The sequence below is a fragment of the Onychostoma macrolepis genome, chromosome 03 (assembly GCF_012432095.1).
Source record: "Onychostoma macrolepis isolate SWU-2019 chromosome 03, ASM1243209v1, whole genome shotgun sequence".
NCBI lineage: Eukaryota > Metazoa > Chordata > Actinopteri > Cypriniformes > Cyprinidae > Onychostoma > Onychostoma macrolepis.
The window spans coordinates 119,887-134,692 of record NC_081157.1 but is presented as its reverse complement, the minus strand read 5'-3'; the positions used below and the strand labels follow the sequence as shown (position 1 = coordinate 134,692).

At 37.8% G+C, this 14,806-nt stretch overlaps 1 protein-coding gene across 4 annotated transcripts; it reads right to left on the bottom strand.

Moving 5' to 3' along the window:
• Positions 1–3,944: 3,944 nt before the first annotated feature.
• Positions 3,945–14,679, bottom strand: LOC131538085 (guanylate-binding protein 4-like). 4 transcript variants are annotated; one of them, XM_058771928.1, is made up of 10 exons: positions 14,518–14,673; positions 13,794–13,973; positions 13,596–13,723; positions 11,114–11,223; positions 10,048–10,232; positions 9,628–9,870; positions 8,678–8,958; positions 8,171–8,383; positions 7,869–7,971; positions 3,945–5,069 (listed from the first exon to the last, which is right to left on the bottom strand). In XM_058771928.1, exons 1-10 carry the CDS (start codon positions 14,585–14,587, stop codon positions 4,573–4,575), a joined length of 2,010 nt encoding a protein of 669 aa, XP_058627911.1. In that variant the 5' UTR covers positions 14,588–14,673; the 3' UTR covers positions 3,945–4,572. The 4 variants fall into 4 exon arrangements, with proteins under 4 accessions (XP_058627911.1, XP_058627912.1, XP_058627915.1 ...); XM_058771929.1 differs by having other exon boundaries at positions 13,794–13,999; positions 14,518–14,564; XM_058771932.1 differs by lacking the exons at positions 3,945–5,069; positions 7,869–7,971; positions 8,171–8,383 and adding an exon at positions 8,390–8,565 and having other exon boundaries at positions 14,518–14,679.
• Positions 14,680–14,806: the final 127 nt, after the last annotated feature.

Here is a 14,806-nt window from a genome sequence, read left to right as displayed (position 1 = left end):
GCATTTGTAACCATAGCAACATTTTGTCATGAGGGAGTAAATAAAAATTTAGCCGTTTGTTATGTGCCGTTTTTTGGCTAAAGAGTCTTTTTTTTTTGTCCGTTGATTTTAATTAAACTACGCTGATAGACGTGCAGTGTTGTGTTTATGCTCGGGAGGCCGCTTTAGAGAGCTCTGACTTGCAGTGTTGCCATGTCCTCATGTTTACAAGCGCCTTTAGGCATGTTGTTTGGTCTTATCTCATAAAGATAGGCACTTTATGTCGTTAATAAAGTGGTCTGCTGTGGATGTGAGATATATGTTGGGTTTTTTTGGTGTTATAAAACAAAGCATGTTTTAGTGTTTTTTGTGCTTGTCCTTGTTTTGTTTTTTTCTTATGAAGATCTGGCAACTCTGACACTTTACCGCAGGGCTCATGAGCGCAACTAGTCCCGTGTCAAAATGTGCTAAATTAAGACTTCTCTCACTGTTATTTTATTGCATCTCACATACAGACGAAGACACATTTTTGATGCCCATTCAAATACATCATTAACAACTAGTTGTTCAGTTTGGTTCCGTACACATTGCGTAGAATTTCTATATATGCGGTTGTCACTACCTGTATTTTTCGGGAGTTAATGCAGTAAAGTGAAAGGTGAACTGACAACTGAATTTAGCTGCAGTGTGTATGTGGCCAATATAGTGGACTTAAAAGAGAATCCAGTTCTTTTCTTGGCCCTCTTCAGCACCTTTCATCTCTCTCTCCCTCTCTATAATTAATTCAAATCAATGCTATAATTCATGCATTTAAATACATGTGATCTTACTGCAGTACTTCATCTCTGTCTGATTTAAAGTAGGCCTCTGCTGGGTGTCAGCTGGTCCTCCGTCAAGAATACTTCACGATGCATGCATTAAATAATTTAATGCACAGTTAGCCGTAGATTACATAAATGACAAAATAATTATTTTGTATTGTTCGAGTTGGTCTCCCAGACAGCAAGCAGTGTCGGCCCAGATCCGGCCTGCATGGATTTCACACGGATCTGGATCTGGGCCAAAACTATGTTGCTGTCTGGGTTATTTATTTACTTATTTGTTTATTTTTTAAAAATGTAACAAGAGATTGATCGTCTGAAATTACATCAATAAATAATAATAATAAAATATAGGCTATATAAAAATATAAACAAGTACTAAACTGTTTAGTTCAACCTCAAGCATTACTGTTATGTTGGTACTGGGACCTCATTGCTTTCACAAATCACGAAGAAATCGAACCACAAATGAACCGAACTTGGTTTTCTTCTGGGTCCTTTTAGGGGTTCTGAGATCACTTGTTAGTTCGGTAACACTTTATAATAACTGCACGCTATGAATCATTAGGTAAGCATTAGTAAATAGTCAGTTCATCCTAATAGTCATTAGTAAGCAGTTTATAAATACTGCTATAAATGCCTTGTTCTTGATTTATTAGCGTATCTATTTAAAGGCTGTTATCTTCCTAACAGAAAAAATAAACAAACACAACACCGAGGGATACATAACTCAAAAATATTTATTTCAAGATGAAAAAAAAAATGAAACTGTCCAACTGTACACTTTAATTTTTCTTTTTAGTTGTACAGTTGTACAGTTTCATTTTTGCATCTTGAAAAAATATTTCTGTGTTCTGTATCCCTCTGTGTTGTGTTTGTTTAACTTGTCTGTTTGGAAGATAAATGAGCCTTTACATCTCCTTTGTAAATGCTTTACGAGGTATGAATAGTCCTCACTTTAGATGAGCTCACAAAAATAGATGGCTGGCAACTACTAAATGTTTTATAACTACCTGACTTAATCATGAATTACAGCAGGAATATGTGTTAATAAAGCATTTATTAACACACTGAGCAACTATTATCATGTGTCTAAATAATAAGATTTATAAATGTACATTTAAATAGTTTATTAATCATTTACTTACACTTTCTAAATGATCTTATGAACCACTGACAACTCCTAAATAACTGGTTTGTAAATAACGTAATAATTTAGAAATGATAAATTGATCATTAATAAAGTATGAAAATACGATTATTAAACATTATAGATATGCTCAAGAACAAAACATTTATAGCTGTATTTATAAACTGCTTACTAATGCCTATTAATGTTGGAACAATGCTTTATAAATAATGAATTGACTATTTACTAATGATTAACTAATGATTCATAGTGTGCAGTTATTATAAAGTGTTACCGTTAGTTCTTATATGTGAGCTGAACCGCTCCGAGAGCGTTTGCAGGGCTCAAACGAACTGGGTGTGAAAACATCCTAGGATACCTTTAATTGCTCTAAAATGACTTTAATATCTTCCACTGAAACTTCACTAAATGAGAAAGAATTTAACAACACACCTTTACTTTGAAAAAATTCAATCCCACAGATTCCTTTATTCACTGGATTTCTTTGCACTAAACTTGTAGCAACAGACGTGAAGAAATTCTAATTAAATCACGCCCTCAACATCTAACCCTATCTTGGTTGAGGTAGGTTCATACGTCACCTTCAGTTCACTTAGTCTTGTCGTGGCCACGACATATTAATTTATGGGAATGTCATATTAACTCGTGGGAACGTGATATTATGCCGTGAGTTTAATGCGTAAACAAACCTGTGTGACCATAGTAACCCGAGATTATCAGAGATGGATTTATTAATATTTTATTTTGAATTAAGAAATTATTATATTAATTATTGTAGAAATTATTACATTATTATATTAACCATAGGCTTAGGCTACCGGACTGTAGGCTATTGTACGTGATGTAGACAGCATTCAAATTAAGTTTATCATGAATAAATGTTACATAAAGTACTTAAAATAAAATAGCTACAAGACTGGGATGGATAAAAATGTTTTCTTGTAGGCCTAAATCCATTAGCTTATTGTCATTTTTCCCGTAATATTTGTATTTGTATAATAATAATAATAATAATTATTATTATTACTATTAGCCTATTGTTATTTATTTATTTATTATAGTTATTTATCTATAGTTATTTTTATATTTGTTTTTTTCCCCCTTCATTTCAATCTCTTTACATAACGTTCTGACTAGTTTTATAAATAAGCCTACTGTAAATGCTCGACATGCCAATTAACGCTGACTAGAATTTATACCGGAAGTGCAGTTTAAAGGTTGAATTAACATATTTCATTTTATTTCTGTGAATTAATAATTATAAAATGTTATAGTGTTTCGTTGAGGAATGAATCAATCACGTAGTTTAATTTGTAAATGAAAACTCAACACGCTCATTTATCATCACAATAAATACAATCATAAAGTATTGGCATAGTTGTCAGGCGTTTATAGTATTTGCAAAATATATGGTACCAAACACTAGCATAATTATACAGAACATTAATTAGGTAAAGCGATACACGAATTGAAAGGGGAAATAATAAAATATTATATTTATATGACATAAATATAAAAACATAGCCCCAACAAGTTAATATAATAATAAAAATAATAATATTATATACATATTAAATGAAATGTTTAATGTTAATAGAAAGGTTTTATTCATCTATGATAATTATCATGTATCATGTTCCTAAGAGGTAATATGTCGTGCCTACAACAAAATTAAGTGAACCAAACATGTCCCCTCCCGGTCACCGTAGGTTCAGACTTCCCCATTGGTGCAATCTCCTTTAATACCTTCCATAAAGATTGAGAATCCCCAAACCCTCCTTTTAATTGATCATTAATAAAATGACTCCTTGCTACCTTTATATTTTCTGTACTAAATTTCTAAATACTTGATATCCTTTCTCCTACTATATTTAGATAATGCTTTTTTTCTACTTTTTATTAAATCAATCATCCAAGGACTGGCTTTTTGTTTGATTCTCATCTCTCTAAGGGGAGCTACTCTTATCTACAACTTTAGAAATACATTCTTCAAGTATTGTAGAGTATTTTATTTGACCTGACATCACCTCAGTGTGACCTGTATTTTAAAACTCGACACATACATTGAATAAAGTAATCTAAAGCACAGACTTTCAACCTTCTGGAAGTGAAAAGTGACTGACACTGCCATATGGCTTTATAAAACAGAAAAGTAAATATTTTGATCAAAAAGTAAACTCAGTAATTACAGGATTACAAAATGTTTCATCTAATCAGAAAATATCGTGGCAGTGCATTAGCTGATTGGAAGGGTTTGATTGGAGAAGGTATGAGGTGAAGAAATAGACTCGAGGTGCTACTCAATATCCGAACGGATGATGTCCTCGCTCCTCCATCCTCAAGCCTGTTACCCATAAACCAGACACAGTCTGCTATGATGAAGGATGTACCAGTTGTCTAATAACACCATGATGAGGCAAGATTTTTGAGCATGTACAACTGAAGAAACGAGAAGCACCCCTGTAATCAAAAGTTTCAGAGTTTGAAGATTTGTTGAAGGATCCTTGGGGAAGACATTGATCTCCACTCGCTCCCGATGATGGGGATGGTACCCTGATTGGCAGCCTCCATCACTAGTGCATTGCTTTGGCTGAAAGTGTCTGCCAGGGACAGATGGCTGCTTTAACGGGGACATGAGCCACCGCCAAAGCTGCTGAGACCAACGAGTAGCAGACGTAAGATTACAGAGCCGGGATCGGGCTCTGGCTTCGGCATGCTCATGATTGCCTCCATCTGCTTGCTGTGTTGCTTCTTCAACAGATTCATAGTATCAGCGTGTCGTTTGTTCATGTTCGCGATCATCTTTTTAAGCAGTTCGTCATTTTCCTTCTCTGCTTTCTTATTCTTCCTCTTGAACTCCTCCATCTCCTGGCTCATCCTGTCAGCCTTGTCCTTAAAGCCCTTCTCCAGCAGAGCGGCCTGCTCCTTCAGTTTGCTGTCCATGGCTCGCTCGGCCTCCTCTTTCTGAAGCCTCATCTCCTCATCCATCTTCTCCCTCATCTGTCTCATCCTCTCTTCATTACTCCTTCTATCTGCTTCCATCTTCTCTTCCAGGTGTCGCTGATTCTGCTCCTTGGTGTTTATTTCTTGAGCCAGGAGAATGGCCTTCTCTCTTTCCTCTGGAAGAAGACAATCAGGCAAAAGTAATAAAGCTTAGTGAAAAGTGTAATATGGACAAACTGGAAATTTTAATGCCTATCGTGTTAGAGTGTACATTGTCAGCACAACTTTCTGTATTATTGATGTTACAAATTGGGAAAATGGACATTGCATATCACATCAAGTGCTGGAAACATGATTTGTAAGGTTCAGAAGTAGTTCTGAAGTCCAACTAAAGATATACTGAAGTATATTTGATTGTGCTAAAGTGGAACTACTGCAAGTATGCTTCAGGTACACTTTAAATATCTTGCATTTAAAGACCGATATTATTCAAAGATCATACAATCCTCATCAAAAGTGACTTTAAAACACATTTTAGGCTTAATATTGAGAAATGTGCATTGTGTACAAGTAGTACTCCAAATAAAGTTTAATTAGAATTTTTATATCAGTAAGTCTTGCGCGATATGTCAGTAAATATGTTAATAGATTTGAACTACACTTAGAATGAAATAAATTATTTTAAGATACAACTATTTTAAAATCTGAAATCTGAGGGTGCAAAAAAATCAAAATATTGAAAAAATTGTCTTTAAAGTTGTTCAAATGAAGTTCTTAGCAATGCATGTTACTAATCACAAATTAAATTTTGATACATTTTTATTAGGAAATTTACAAAATATCTTCATGGAACATGATCTTTACTTAATATCCTAATGATTTTTGGCATGAAAGAAAAATTGATCATTTTGACCCATACAATGTATTTTTGGCTATTGGTACAAATATACCTGTGCTGCTTATGACTGCTTTTGTGCTCCAGGGTCACATTTGTGTGTGCAGACATGACCAACCCATCTGCAAGGGTGTCTTTTGTAACAAAAGTACGTGTCTAGGCTTTAAAACAGATGCAGGTTAAATCCTGAGTCAATCCTGAGACTGGTGTATATTGTGATGTTCTGTGCTGTAGTCACTGCTGGCTTCAGGACTTCCAGCATTGGCGTCACCAGTTTTGATGTAATTGTTGTGTGTTGCGTTAAGAGAGGCACAAAAGATCATTTGAAATCTGATTTGAGCCAAAAATTCTCACTCCCAGCTCCCAGCTGTAAAGATCCACTCAACTCACAATGCGATGCGATTCACAATACTGATTCAAAGATACGATTAAAAAAAAAGATTTAAGTAAGGGATAATGCATGGCTAGCTGTGCATTAAATAATTTTCGTGTGGTTCTTGGCCTCCACCTTCTGCATTAAAATCATTTAATGCATAGCTAGCCATGCATTATCCCTTATTCCATGGTCTGTCTGAATACTGGATTCTGATTGGCTGGCAGGTATGCAGTAAACTGTTTAATGCACAGGTAGTTCCAAGTCACTTTAATCACCGTTCTATATTAATGCGCTGCTTTAATTGATGCACACACACACACACACTGTGGTGGCCAGAAGGAAGCATGGTCCCTCACAATGCAGCACATGTCACCTTCAGCACCATGGAGAGCACCAGCGGGGCGTTCCAAACGGGATATATCGCCCTCCGAAGGGCACTTCGGAGCGAAAACAATCATGGCCGCCATATTGAAGGGTCGTTCCAAACCGAAGTGCTCAAAACCAGCCGCTTCAAAGGGCCCTTCGAATGAAGGATTTCGAAGGGTACAACTGATGGACACTTCGGGCTCCCATGATCCTTTGCAGATTCTTTGCATGATGACGGCGCCTCCGTGTGGGCGCGGGATGATGACACAGAAGGGCACTTCAAGAAACAGTTGTTTGGTCCCCTGCACCCTTCAACCCTTCGAAGCTCTCACTCCGGAGGGTAAACCCTTTGAAGGGATTAGGGCATAGGGATGCTATGCTAGATCGCTACATTATATTCCTCAGCAGCGAGGTGTAAAATCACTGTTTTTGAAGTTATTAATTGTTTGTAGAGAGACGCGCAGATGCAGCACGCAGGTAACGCACACGGAATTGTCATCTCTCTCTCTCGAGTGATAATTCATTCAAATAAATGTGATCTTACTGCACTAGTTCATCTGTGTCTGATTTGAAGCGGACAGAATGCTAGAGCTGACGTGCCGTAACTAACGAAAATAACTCATTTTTATCAATTCGGTCAAATATTGAGAGACTGATGAAATCAGTATCGTGAATTGTATCGGATTGTAAGTTGAGTGAATCATTACATCCCTAATATTTATACACTTTCAGCTTTTATACTTATTTTAATAAAATGTATAGTTTTACTTATGCAGAACATTACGTGTGTGCATGTAAAAGCAATGAAGTACCCAATGCATTAAAAAGTGACACAGAGGGATCCTGACCAAGTTGGGAGTGAGAACGGCCTGTTAGAGCAGCCAGAGCGTCCAGACTGAGATGCATTTCAAAACACCTCCAAATGTGCCTTGAATCAGATTTGCCAATAACAGATTTAGTTTTTTTGTGCTGTCCAGACTTTAAAAAACCATCTGGATAAGTTCAGGATCTGCAAAAATCTGATTTTGCAGTCTCAATGTAGCCTAAGTGATATCTTAACTCGTGACTAAAGAGTCTGATTCAAATGATGATCGCCTCTCTAACAAAACATTTCTGCAAAGCTTACTTTACTTAAGACAATTACATAAGACAAGTTAAGACTATTGTGCATTTTCTTCATAACTAAGTAATGCTAATGATATTTGGCATGCAAGAAACGCAAGGAACTACACTGCATTTGATTAACCTTTTAGTTTCACTGTAAAGAAGGCACCATTTCTCTGATGAACTGGTTTTCTCCTCTAGAAGGAGCTATAGTTTCATGCTAAAGACTCTCACCCATTATTTTTTTCTCCTTCTCCGTCAGTTTATTGTCAGCCTGCAGAATTGCTTTAGACTCCACCGACTTCTGCTTCAGAAACTCTTCAAGTGTGTCTTCTGCCTGTGAACACACATACATGATAACGTGAACCGCCTCTACCACATATCTACGACTGGTACTATCAAAAAATGACTTCTGCTTCTACTTTTACCAGCTGAATCTAGATTCTGTGAACACTTTCTAGGAAAACATTGACAAACCTCTTACAGATATCTCTGAATATCTAAAAGGCCAGGTTGTGTCAAACATTGATGATCACCTTGACTCCTTTATGGGCTTGTATTTTATATTTCTTCACAATGTCTTCAAGGTCCTGGGAGAAGAGAACATAACCACCAGGAATGGCATAGGATCCTTTCTTCAGCTTCTCTGTCATTGTTCCAGAGAGGGATGACAGAATATTCTCACATCGTTTCTTTGAAGCCTCTTCATTTTGACACAAGTATCCATGAAAGAGATTATTAATGCCTTCCTGCAACACCACACAAAAAATATTAGAGACAGTAAACTTAAGACACAATTTAGAGGCTACATTGACTAAAAATAACTCTAAAGGCACTCAGCTTTTGATTCAGAGTTCTTTGAATGGTTCAAATGTCAGAGATGTATCACTCATTACAGCCAAAAAAAGACATCACCTCGTCTCAATGTATCCTTGAACACCAGATGTTTCACTCTAGTAAACTTTGACTCATGAATTTTGCCTGACCAGTATGTTTAATAGCAATTTCATTGAAATGGAACATAACTATTGAAAGGTCATCACCTCTAGAGATTTCAGGTACGTGCCCTCGCTGTCCTTAAAGGAGCGCTTCATTAGGACCTGTGTTGCAGTCCTGCTGAGACGTTGGTGTTCTGATGATACCTCCTTCAGTTCCAGAGGGAAGGAGCTCCTCAGCGTCTCCATTCCAGTCTGGTACACCTCCAGCCCCTGCTTCAGCGCAGCCTCGTTCTCAATCAGTGCCATCGCCAGCACAGCATTCTCCAGAAATGGAACCTTACCGCTGGACAGCGTGTCTACATATGTCTTCGCAAACTGACCCAGGACTTCAGGGAAGGAGAGGGGTCAAACAAAAGAACGTTAACTAATGGTCATATCTGTTACTCAACTTATACAATAAGTGCAGGATAACGCTATTAAACCACAAAGATATGAGGACATTCGATTTAGAAACCAGCCTGTCTCCCTGTTGGTATACATGCACTGCCTGCCAAACCATCTGGATTTAAATAAGCAAATATTTTAGACTTGAATCACCATCTCAGAGTCACTATTGAAAGTCTTGGGGACGTGCTTGAGTCAACTTTACACTGCCCGTCCAAAAATAAGTCGCACACTTTAATATTTTTCTTGGGCCGCCTTTATCATATTGCGCTTTTGTTGTGGCATTGTTTTGACAATGTTATGCAACATCACAACAATTATTTCCATGAAGAGTTGTGTGTGTCGCGTTCTTTAACGTTCCGCCTGGAAACAAAGATGCCGTGACGCCAAACCCGCTCACGAAAGAAGAAAGCCGTCGTGCTTACAACTGTGATGACAAACGCTTATCAGGATCAACTAACCGCTGGATTTTTAGAAGTTTGTGAAATATTTAAAGTTCGCAGCATAGAATCTTTAAAATACGTCCGAGAGTTTTACACACAAATTTTCAATTCTATTCAATAATTGCACATTTGTAATGTCACATCATTTCTAAAATCCTATTGCATCACCTCTGCCAGTGACGGTGTATCCGTCCTTTAGCTTCTTCACTTCACTCTTGTCAAAGACGAAGTTGCAGAAACGTTGCGTGACCTCCTGGAAATCTGGGGAAAGCTCAGCAGGATCCAGGCTCTCCAGACGAGACACTTTCTCTGGGGCGGTTGGGAAAGGGAAAGTAAAACACTTCCGGGTGGGGAAATAATTTCGGATACATTGTCGTGGAAGGTTGAACTCGTTGACTGTTCTTGAAGAGCCTTTAAAAGATGCATTTGTCAAAGAGATTAGCAAAATACTTCTAAATTGAAATTCCCAGTTGCTTTCAAATGCTTGCATGCTTTTGCAGAAATTATTTTATTGTTAGTGTTAATTGACTGGCTGACTATACTTCTAATTTATGATCAGATCATTTAAAAGCTCAGTCTGAATCTCACCTGGTTTCAGCTTCAAGGCAAATTCCAAGTATTGGTCCTCGGTCACGTATTTGTCATTTATTTTTTGTTCTAGGGTGAAGTCCCTCACGGCCCAGATGAAACTGGGGAAGAACTTGACAAACTCTGAGTCCTCTTCATCCTCGTCGGATTTGATCTTGATGTACTCCGTTAACTCTGTGACATATCTGGAGATGGTTTAGGTTTGGATACTAAGCAAACAGGGAACATCCTAAAACCACGGAGAAAACAGAGAGCTAAATGTGTGAATGGCATGGAACACTATGTGTCGGTTCCAGAGCTCCTTGAGAAGCATATAACTGATCAAACTTTATATTTGTCAGTAAACTAACAAAAAAGCCTCTACAAATGCAACAGCACATGCACATATATTTTCAATGCAGAATCCAAATGCAAATTGCTGTGCATTTATTTGAGCTAATCACAGTATGTGTGTACATCTGTGTAATACAGAATTTGTTCTCAAACTTTTCCATTCCCCACCTAGACAGGCATAATGCAATACCAAACGACTAATGGTAATACATCACAAATATTATAACCATTCAAATGTCAAATCAATTAGTATAATGGCTATGTCGAAATAAAGAGAAGAATAACTGAGTAGTTTTAAACTGCTGCCACAACTTATTTACACAGACATGGTGAAATGATCTTATCTGAATGGTGAAAGTTTGATATGAAAGAGATTGAGTATTTAATACTAGTAATTATATGTTATAATAAAACTGTAAAATTATGTTATGTTATGTTAGTTGCAAATGAATGAGAACTAGTTGACGTGTAGTTGACATGTAGTTACTTACTGTTAGTAGAATTTCTAAAGTGGACTATCAAAATAAAGTGTAACCTAAATTCTTACTGAGAAAACCCAGGAAAAGGCAAGGAGTTAAACCATGGACATTTGAACTTGCTACTACAGGTTTAATAATGCTATTTCAGCCATTTTACACAGAGCAATGTCAGGCCAAACCACACATGGACAGGAGATTCAGAGTAACAATCTAAACCATTAACAGTAATGTATAATGTAGGAATGGAAGGATACTGCAGTTCCTCAATAGCTCTGTTGTCGATCGTCCCTTGGCTGTTCAGCACTAGAGTGCTACTCAGAAGGACAGACAGAGAAAAGATCTTGGTATCATGCTTCGAGTCCCCCTGAGACAGACAATCATTTGACAAAAGTTGACATTGCATGAATGACATGCATACACTCTGACAGCCTAGAGACAATAACTGACCGTCTACCACCGTCTAGAAAACTAACGGTAATTTAGTAAGTCACTGTGGAGTGTCAAAATGATCAGTCATCTGTGTCACATTCTTATATGTTTTTCTTTTATCTGTATCGTTATGTCTTCCTTTGTAACATTAGATAGTTCTATTCTATTTCTCAGTTCATATGGAATGGCAAGACTCCAAATATCCGGAAGGGTGTCCTGCAGAAGCCATGGCGTTTGTGTGGTTTGACCTTTTCTAATTGCATGTTCTACTACTGAGCTGCGAATATGCGGCCCATACTACTCTGGATTAATTAGTGGTTAAGCATTCAAAATAGGGTTGCAAAGGGGCGGAACATTTCCAGTAAATTTCCAGATACTTTCCGTGGGAACTTCGTCTGGGGAATTTTGGAAATATTCCAAGTTTGAAACTTACCTGGAATTTATGGGAATTTTGGGGAATTTATAAAACTGTATCATATACAAACATAAATATAAACATTTTGTTTGATCATAGGCTCACATGGATGCAAACTAATACAAATGTAAAAAATGACATTTTGGGATTTTTTTGGTGGGAATCTGTGATGCTTTTTTCAGGATTTTTTGATGAATTAAAAACTTATGAATAGTGTTTATTCAAAATAGTAAGGACTTATATTGTTAGAAAATTATTCATTTAATTCAACCTTGTTGAATACAAGTATTAATTTATTTAAAAAAGAGAGAAAAGATACTGAGCCCAATCTGTTGAATGGTAGTGCATTGTTAAAAAAGGATTTCTATTTTAAATAAATGCTGTTCTTTTTTTCTCTCTTTATTCATCAAAGAATCCTGAAAAAAGCAGCACAACTGTTTCCAAAATTGATAATAAATCAGCATATTAGAATGATTTCTGAAGAATCATGTGACACTGAAGACTGGAGTAATGATGTCCAAAATTCAGCTTTGCATCACAGAAATACATTATATTTTAAAGTATATTAAAACGGAAAACCATTATTTTAAATTGTAATACCGGTAATACTGGTTTTGTTCTGTATTTTTGATCATATAAATGAAGGCTTGATGAGCAAATGATATGCAATGTTTAAAAACATTAAAAATAGTAATGTGTCCAAACTTTTGACCAGTACCGTACGTCTGTATGAGAACAGAAAACTGGCCAGCAGAAAGAGCATCACAGCTTGAGCTAGCTAACACGTACCTCATTAATTGTCAATGAAACAGTGCTAACTCGCTTAGATTTTTCATATCTTCATTTACTGGCTAGCTAGCTGCTGTATAAACACTTTTTGGTATTTACTAGTTAAACTTGAATACCATGATCAAATATATTTAGAATATCAAAACATAGATGTAGTCTTTGGGCTCAAATGCAGCAAGTGCAGCTTCAGAGAAAAAACAGGGGAATCTCCTCTCTTAGGTGACTAAATGATATGTCATGGAGGAAAGCACAGTGCCTGTAGGGGGTGTGGCCTCAATAGCCCTGCATATGATGTTGCATGTGATTGAGCAATGAGTAGGGTAGAAATTAAACTGAAATTGCATTAAATCTGGTTGTTTTAACCAAGATTATGCTGCAAGATTTTTTTTCTCAACTACATTTAAGTTCCCAGTTCATGCAATTTTGCAAATTTCCAGTTTATTCCCATTAATTCCCATATATTCCCGATAATTCCCATGGAAAGTTTCCAGTCTTGAAAATTCCCGGAATTTTGCAACTTGTGAATCCTCCACCCTGCCTGCTCTTTTATGTTTCCTTGCCGCACTCTCTCCACTAAAGTACACAGATAACATAATTTGGAAAGACAATCTCAACGTTTTTACACAGTTTTGGCTCTCAAGTTGTTCCCTAATATATATTAATCCTCTGTTTCTCTGCTCTACCCTGGAGGGCATAGTCCTGCACGGATCCGGTTTGATAATTGACACAACACCCGACCTGTTATCCAACAGCAACACTAATTTAATTTCATACCCGACATGTTTGATATAAAAACCGTGACCCGAACCGCATCCGCGTTAAATCTCCTATATGACGTAGACGAAACTCATTAAACTTTTATGGCTCTTTGCGTCAGACGCCGCCAAAGATAACAAAAAATGTTATCTTCTTGTAAGCAGCCGAGTTTTAACCAATTACCAGAGCGTGAACACAAGCACGGGCCCATTTGAAAGCAGCTGTGTACTGGATTGAGTCCACATAGCAAATACCCGCGCCTGTCACCCGTCCGACCTGCACCTGCATGTTTTCTCATCAGTGGTTCTTCTAAATGTTTTTTCAGACTATAGAGGCGGTTACTTCACCTTGTCCACGTCCCCGAGTCCCTCGGTGTCCAGCAGCACCAGAGTGGTTTCTGCTTTAGTGGGGTGAGGCACGCACCACATCCAGATGCCCTTCGTCTTGGACTCGATTGTGCTGCCCAGTGCAAACCCTGATAATCACACACCAGAATGACTAACATGCGTTCATTTGAAGGGCACGAGCGTTTGGATGCTGCTGACCTGTTTGCTGCCCTGCCAGTCGGTTCATCAGGTAGGACTTCCCGGTGCGGTAGAGACCCACCACGGCCACCACCACCACGGGCTGCTGGATCTGCTCCAGAACCTGCAACGCTGACTGCTGGACACACAGCTTCCCATCAGACGCCGTGTCAATCAAGCACACTGGTTTGTCCATGGCCACTGGAGACCCGAGCACATTTCACTTCCTTTAATCAACCGCATTGAGAAACGCTCCAATAATCCTGCATTACACAGTACGGTAACCCCCCACATGAGGAGCATTTCCTCTTTCTGTTCGGGGAACTTTGTGTAAAATATCGCCTTTCACTTTCACAGCAAACTACACAAGCAGGCTGAGCAAGATAACTGCTGTTAGATTTCTTTGTGTCCGGCTGCAGTCTATAACCAGACTGGGTTTACTTGATGCTGGTTTCTACAAGTTAATCATGTCACATAAACAAAGTCCTTTGTGCTCTAACAAAACATGGCCAGAACATCTATCAAGACAAGTCAGGCTGTAGACACACACACACACACACACACTCATTGAGTGCTAAAATGAAATCACCAACATGAAATCTCAACTACACACAGTCACACATTATCATCTGCTGGAGCAAAAACAAGCATGAAGACTGAGTGTAAAACACTGGACATTGTATTGTTTGCAGTTATAAGAGCAGCACAAGTGCTATAATGATCTGAATGAAGGAACGTCCCGTACCTGTTTGCTTTAGTTCACTCCAGTCTAACTTCAGTCTGAGTTGTCTACAGCTTCCTGATATTCTACCCATGTTTCTTAAACACACCTTCAGGTCCAGACTCTCGATGCTGATTGGTCTAGAGTGAGTTAGGGGACGTTCCTGGGCTCTCAGTATGTCTCTGGTTATTCTCTATGGCTTCTGCAGCGGCAGAAGCAGAGGACAAGGTGTTTAGGTTTATCAATAGACTGTAATGATATCTACTGTACACCTGGATCTTCATCATAAATAAAGTTTTGTGATGCAGGAGCA